The 6,970-nt window shown below is 37.1% G+C and overlaps 1 protein-coding gene across 2 annotated transcripts in view; it reads right to left on the bottom strand.

Annotated features, from left to right (window-relative positions):
- Msp300 (Muscle-specific protein 300 kDa) overlaps nucleotides 1-6,970 on the bottom strand; it is a 59,373-nt gene that overhangs the window by 2,805 nt on the left and 49,598 nt on the right. For both annotated transcript variants that reach the window (XM_018448552.1, XM_018448553.1), the window contains 3 exons: nucleotides 711-1,521; nucleotides 477-635; nucleotides 49-411 (listed from right to left, as the gene is read on the bottom strand). In XM_018448552.1, the coding sequence (XP_018304054.1) occupies nucleotides 49-411; nucleotides 477-635; nucleotides 711-1,521 (1,333 nt within the window). The remainder of the gene's footprint in view (nucleotides 1-48; nucleotides 412-476; nucleotides 636-710; nucleotides 1,522-6,970) is intronic.

Below are 6,970 nucleotides of genomic sequence, written 5' to 3' on the forward strand. Positions count from 1 at the left end.
CTGTATTGCAGTCTGAAGACTGAATGCTATCTTTTCCATTCCGCTAACCTGTTGATACTGATCTATCTGCGCTAAGCAAACTTCTAGAGAAGTTGTCTGTTCTTTAACGGTGCTGTGAAGAGAGTTAAGTTCGGTGATCAGATCATCGGCAGTATCTTTCACCCGATTGTCGCCAACGATACCGGACCTAAAGTGCACCTCGAGCTTTTCCACGGAGATCGTGATCTTTGTTTTTTGAATCGCGATGTCGCTAAGCATTTTCTCACGAATAGCATGTTGATCGCGCAGCGGTTTCTTCTTATTCTGTGGCAACTCCAGCGTCTGCTTGGCTTTCTCCATCCAGCTCCGCACGTCCTTCATCTTCCTCTCGCATTGCTCCCATTCTTCACTGGCCTCTTGCAGTAATGCATTCTGTAATACGAGGATTTTTGACAATTGACTGATATTAATTTAAATTTCGGTCGAAGTGAACTAACCCTTTCCAATAGCTGACCCTCGACCTGAACCTTGCCCTCTTCCGCCTCGGCCAACTTCTCTGGTAGGTCCGCCACGGTAGTTACCTGACCGATATTCTCCAATTCTTTGCCCATGTCACTAAGATTCTTATTCACCTGCTTGCAGCTCTTGACTGCTGTCTATAAAACGAAAAAAGTGTCAGGCGAACGTTGTCGCATATCTTAGAACGTGAAAAGTGACGTTCTTTCACATACCGAATATTCGTGCAATCTCTGTCTGGCTTGCTGAAGAGTGCTCAGCTTCAGTGGTTCGACTAGGAATTGTCTTTTTTCCTCTGTCCATGTCTTGACAGCCTCATAAAGCGCGAGGAATCTCTGCCAGGCATCTAGAGTGTCGCCTACGATTTGTTTCTTCTCTTCCAACCAGCTCTTGATCTGCGCCAGTTGTTCAGTAAGATTATCGATCGTGCTATTGATCAGCTCCTTCTCGGCATCGTCTCTCGTATTCTTGACGATGGTTTGCCCATTCCTCGTCAGTCGTTCGAGCTTATCGCTAATCGTGCCCAGTTCGTTTTGTATCTGTCTAAGGTTTTCCCTGAGGATGGCCGGCTCGATCGATCTGTCCTGTACCTTGAGCTCGGCTTGTCGAATCCATGCTTGCACCTCGTCCACGTCAGTTAGATAATCCGATCTGACGGTCCTAGCACGTTTCTGCTCTCTCTGTTTTTCCTCCATTGTTTGTGTCGTTGCTTCGGCACAAAGCTCGAGTGCGGTCAGATGCTGGGTAATGTCACTTGGTACTAGCTGCTGGCTAGCTTGGTACCGCGCCTTAATGCTTCCTGAGAAGTTCTTGGCGGTGTCGACGAGATCCTCAACCTGTGAGTTCAGCTCTCTTAGTTCGATCTCGGTCGCGTCTTGATCAACGTCGTAAACGTATAAATTCGACGCGCTTTCGCGCGCCTCGTTTAGTCGCTTTCGCAGGCGCTCGATCTCACGTTCGATGTTTTCGAGCGCCTCCAGATCCTCGCTCGCCTTCTCGGACTTCCCACGAAGAGAGTCGACGAGTCTAAAAGGACGATTCGAATGGTGACGATTTGCACGGCGAAAGAGGCTCTCGTAGAGAGTGGCTCTTAACTTTTTATCATACAGACGCTTTGAATTTTATGTAAATACATTTGGTCATTTAAGGGAAGGTTGGCGAGAAAAGCAAGCTTGATTATTTAATTTTGAAACTAAAATACTTGTCTCTGTAATATTAAATTCCTCTTAAACTAAAAATAACAAAAAATTGAATAATATTAATAACACAAAAAATGTAAATAGTATAATGATTAAACTGCTTATATTTAAAAATATGAATAAAATAACAAGATGTAATTATTCTTTTTATTGTCTATATATATATATAATGTGTTACGCACGCATATAGAACACGATTTATTAAGATGTAGTTCCAAATAATAGATATGTTTCCAAAACGAATATGTTATAATATATTAAAGTTCTACGTGAAAAAAATTGAATAATCGGTAGTCTTAAACGATCATTTGTGGTGAGATAAATTTAGAATCGGAAATGCGTGTCGCTGTGCTTCGGCTGGCCCGATCCCAGGCGAAGTCGCGTAGTCAGGGCAGCCTTGGCTAAAAGTAGACGAAGGAAGTATGTACCGACGCGAGTTTGGCCGACTGTTCACACTTGTGGTATACCACGAGGAAAACACTGTTCGAAAAAGGTGTTATATGATTTTACGATTATTTTATTTAGCATCCACACAAAACACAATCGGTGCGTCTCGAAACAAAATGTTTTTATTTTTTTCAGATACTAATTTTTTATCGGATCGAATAAACTAAAAAAAAGAAAAGTATCCGATTTTGTAATAGAATTTTAATAATATACGTACACAATTTTCAATTTTATGTTTATCGAAGAATTTTTTTAATAAATGCAGAAAAGTCTTCTCTCTCTTTAAATAAGAACAGAGTAAATTACATGATTTTTTGCTGCCAGTTGCACAGTCAACATAAATCACAAAGAATAATTTAAACGTTGATGTCATCTGCTAAAAACTCGTATACTGTCATCCTTGTCCTTTCGGAAGGAAAGTACAATTTCGATTTCATCTCAGTACTAAGACGATCTATATTTTCAACGATGACATACTTTCGTTTCTCGGACGGAGAATTACGCAAAATTACAAATTTGAAATTTATTACGACTCGTCCCGTTTCTCTTTATGGTCTACTTGCTAGAGAGAATCTTATTAATTTAGTACAATTAATTTTATCACGTTACAATATGCCATCTTTTAATTCGACATTAAGTATAAATTGGCGATTATGTATTTGCCAATTTTGATACGTTGCTCTCAAAATACGTGACCATGAGGATTCTCGAAGTCAATGTTGACTTTGGTGCACAACATTCTTTTCCTACGATGACATCATTGTGCCGGCCTGAATCCGAAATACGATTGCCGGCCGGCAGATGTAACACGATGAAAAACAAAAAAAAAGGAAAAAAAGACCTGTGATGTAAGATTTACAGATTAGTTATGTAAAACAGACGCTACTTTGATTTTATTTTATAACGTATTTTTTAACGTATTTTTAACGTATCATTGAATGTAAATTTTTTCATACGAGGAATTTAATTGTCCGTATTTGTATAACATTTTCATTTTGTAATTCATTCACGTAATTGCGCGCAATAATGAAAATTGCTCATCTGAAATAAGAAATAAGAGAAATTAGAATGATAAATTTGCGTGTCGCGACAGTCGAATCAAATTCATCGCCAAAATGAGTTTCCTTCTAGAAACTATTAACATTTACACGCAGTGATCTATTTCCAGCGCTATGAGTTTAGGTGCGAAACGATTATCTGTTCTCACGCGATCTCATATAATCTGCGATAGCTCCATCGATCGCACAACTTGCTGGTTGCGATCATATGCTGCGCACGATTCTACTTCGTTAATTGTAGTGCTTAACGGATGCCATAAAAATTTCTCGTTACTAACAGTGTTTGAATCAAATCACTCTCAATCTATCTGTACGAACGATATCGTAATCGAACGATAAATCCGAACAATATGTGTACCTATGTATCCGGTTGGAGTAATCGCGCGATATTCGCGTTTTCGCGATACAGTCAACAGCAGACCGAGCGCGAACTTCTCACTTTCTTCTCTTTTTCTCAATTATTTTTTCTTTAATCCTTGTCCTTGCTCTTGCGTTTATCTGGACAACAATATGGCGCGGCACTATCAAGCCAAACAGCAGCGTTCGCGGTTCGAAACGTTATTGGAGGGATACAGTCGCTTAAACTAGCGTTAGACGCCAGTTGAGACGCATTGGCGAGGCGCCGCGACGCATGCGGCCTGATCTTAGAAATGGTTTGGCTAGCCAAGAACGTCCTAAGAATAATCGGTCAGTGAATATGTAAGGCCGATGGGGAACGGAGAATTAGAAGACTGTACCGAATGATTTTAAATAATGACACGAAAAACACAAATGACCATATCGTGCAACTTGTAGCAGAAATTTTACAACTAATTTTAGTCGGAGCTTTTTACTACAAATTTCTTTGTGCGACTTTATATTTTGTACAATTTGTTGTGCAGTCTTTCTCGACGACTGGATATATCCGGAGATTTGAACCAGTATCTTAGCTGGATGGAATCAATAGATTTATAGGCGTCCATTCGTACCGCACGTGGTTTAATTGGCACCGTGACTATCGCGATGAAATAACACGAGTCGTAATAACAATCGCAAAATGGCATAGCAATTAAAATGGAGATTGCATGAACGTATACTATTGTTTAAAAAGTTACCAGATAAATGCCGTTAAATAATATAAACGATATACAAAATGAATATGAATAAAAATACAATGTTAACTACGCTGGTCAACAAAATTTTTGAAAAAAAAATAGAAAATTTATTATTGGATTGATCGATTGTTAAAAAGAATATACTAATGTTATCTATTATAAGTTCAATTATAAAAATTCCATAGCAATATTCGTATGACAAAGAGATTACGAAATTTAGTAGCGTCTAATTATAAGAATTTTATCAAGAATATTTTATCTTTCCATCATTTCAAATAATTGATATTAATAAAAAATTAATAAACTTTGTTTCAACTTACACGTTCTAATGCGAAAAATTTGCCGGAGTCGCGTGCCGACTATTACAGTGCATCCTATTGCACCATGAATCATAGATACATATGTGATGTCACGTCTTGTTTATATGATACAGTATGTAATATGCAACATTTCATTTTATTTCAGACGACGTCAAATCTATATTTAACGAAGATTTAATTAGCATCGGACGTATCCTGCGATCGGCCAGCGAACTACGTATCGATGACACTACACATTAAGGTATATAGATATAGAGCATTGAAAAATTTTATATGCATCGCGATCTCCTTATTCCTGATGAATAGAGCAACCAAAATATGTATAGGGCATGTTTTTTTTATTTGACTAATAAAGAAATAAACTAAATACAAATTTGTTTCATAAGAAATTATACATTTTGAATATGTACAGCATATTTTTCATATTTCATACATAAGAGTATATTTTTGCATATTTCACACATAAAAACATATTTTTGCACATTTTGCCTATATGTGCACAATATTTACATATTTCATCTTTTTTTATTGTATATTTCACATCGTTTTCTAATTTAAATTTATGATTAGTTTTTTTCTGATATAATAATAAATAGGATTTCAAAGATAAGTTTTTCTCAATCAGAAATATGCTACAACATATTTTATATTTTTGAAAAAGGAAAAATTGATTAAATAAATGATTCCCACACGCCGCGATTTGGTGCGCAGTGATGTCAGAGAAATCACAAGGAGAAAAAGATTTTGCGCTTTTACGTTCAATCTTCTATATTTCTGTGTCATACAATACATCAAAGACTCTCTCTCTCTCTCTCTCCCTCCCTCTCCGTCCCGGTGGTTGCCCTACTGATGAATCTCCGCTATATTTTCCATTATATTTTCGTATTTCGTACATCGTTAATTATAGAAAAAAGAATCTCAATTATAGAGCAGTACTTTATAAAACTTGCATCAAAAAATTGAATTTTGCAGTGAAATGTATTTTCTTTTGAATTTTATCAACGATACGCAAAATATGTAAATATAATACAAATTCCAGTGTTCTTGTCTCCAATTTAAATTTCTTTTGATTGGAATTTATCTCCGATTCTGCGTGCGATACACGTGTGTCGATATCGTACTAGTATAGTTTGTTTCGCTTTGTGCGCATGCGAAATTACGACATTTGCGTCGTACGAGAGATGAGGTTTCGCAAGTTTAAGTAATCGTTTTGATTAAGTCGCGATTGGAGGACGTTATCCAGATATATCCCCATAAAACTAATATGATCGCCTCTTTTTTTGTTGATATTTAACAAGAACAAAAAGGAAAGAAAAAATTTCGTGTGTATCATACCTCGGAAGAATAAACTCATATCTGTTCAAGTGTTAGTATTCACTAGAGTTTTCATTTGTGTGTTACGTTTCGCGTACAAATGATAATTACGCCACTCCCATCATTGACAACACAACACGTGCGGAATCGGATGTAAATACAGTGAGACAGGACGTCATGCCCGATGACAATCCGCCACCTGGCAAAACGTCAAAACGTTGCATGCCGGCGTTATCCGCGAATGTTTAAACACGAGCACTTAAACACGTAATCAGCGTCGATGATGCGTCTGCAGAAAGATGCAACGAAAAGTACAATTTTTAGCATCGTGCGCAACACATCGTCGATGCCGGTACGATGATGACTGAATGAACTGACACTGCATGATGCTACTACGGGCGACAAAAAGTATGGTAGGGGCCATGGACACGTTTCCCCTTGGGAACGCATATCGACCTTCCTCAGCTGTCTTATATCGAGTGTTTATACGGTGTTGTACGGTCCATATTATGTCATATGACAGATTTGGTGATGACGTAGCGCAGTGCGCTAATGAAGCGATGATGAATCGATAAACATCGGCGATCACAGCGAAATGTCAATTGTATATGTCCGCGCGTGACTAACTTTTACAAATATTGAAAAAAATAGCGCAATCGCGACTTATTTAATTTGATTACAAACTTGTGTCAATCTTTTCTTAATAAAAAACGTTGTAGGAAACCAACAGCTCTTAAATTGCCAACATTAAGGAGAATGGAAGATTTTTTTAATTAGATTTTGGTGATATAGGCAGTAAAATCTAATTCATTGTTGAATTTCTTAATCTACAATTAAAAAGTCTAATTAAGAAACACAATTAATAATAGAAATTAAAATGCCTTTAACGGTCGAAGCTAGATCTATAATGCTTTAAATAATTCAATGTGAATTATATATTATATATACTATATATGTACTTGCATATATACCATATTTGTAGTCCTTCAAACTGCGCGCCGAATTGATTTTCCGGACTTATAAACGCAATTAAACTACTGGAA

The sequence above is a fragment of the Mycetomoellerius zeteki genome, unplaced genomic scaffold (assembly GCF_001594055.1).
Source record: "Mycetomoellerius zeteki isolate Tzet28-1 unplaced genomic scaffold, Tzet1.0 scaffold223, whole genome shotgun sequence".
In the NCBI taxonomy this organism is placed as follows: domain Eukaryota; kingdom Metazoa; phylum Arthropoda; class Insecta; order Hymenoptera; family Formicidae; genus Mycetomoellerius; species Mycetomoellerius zeteki.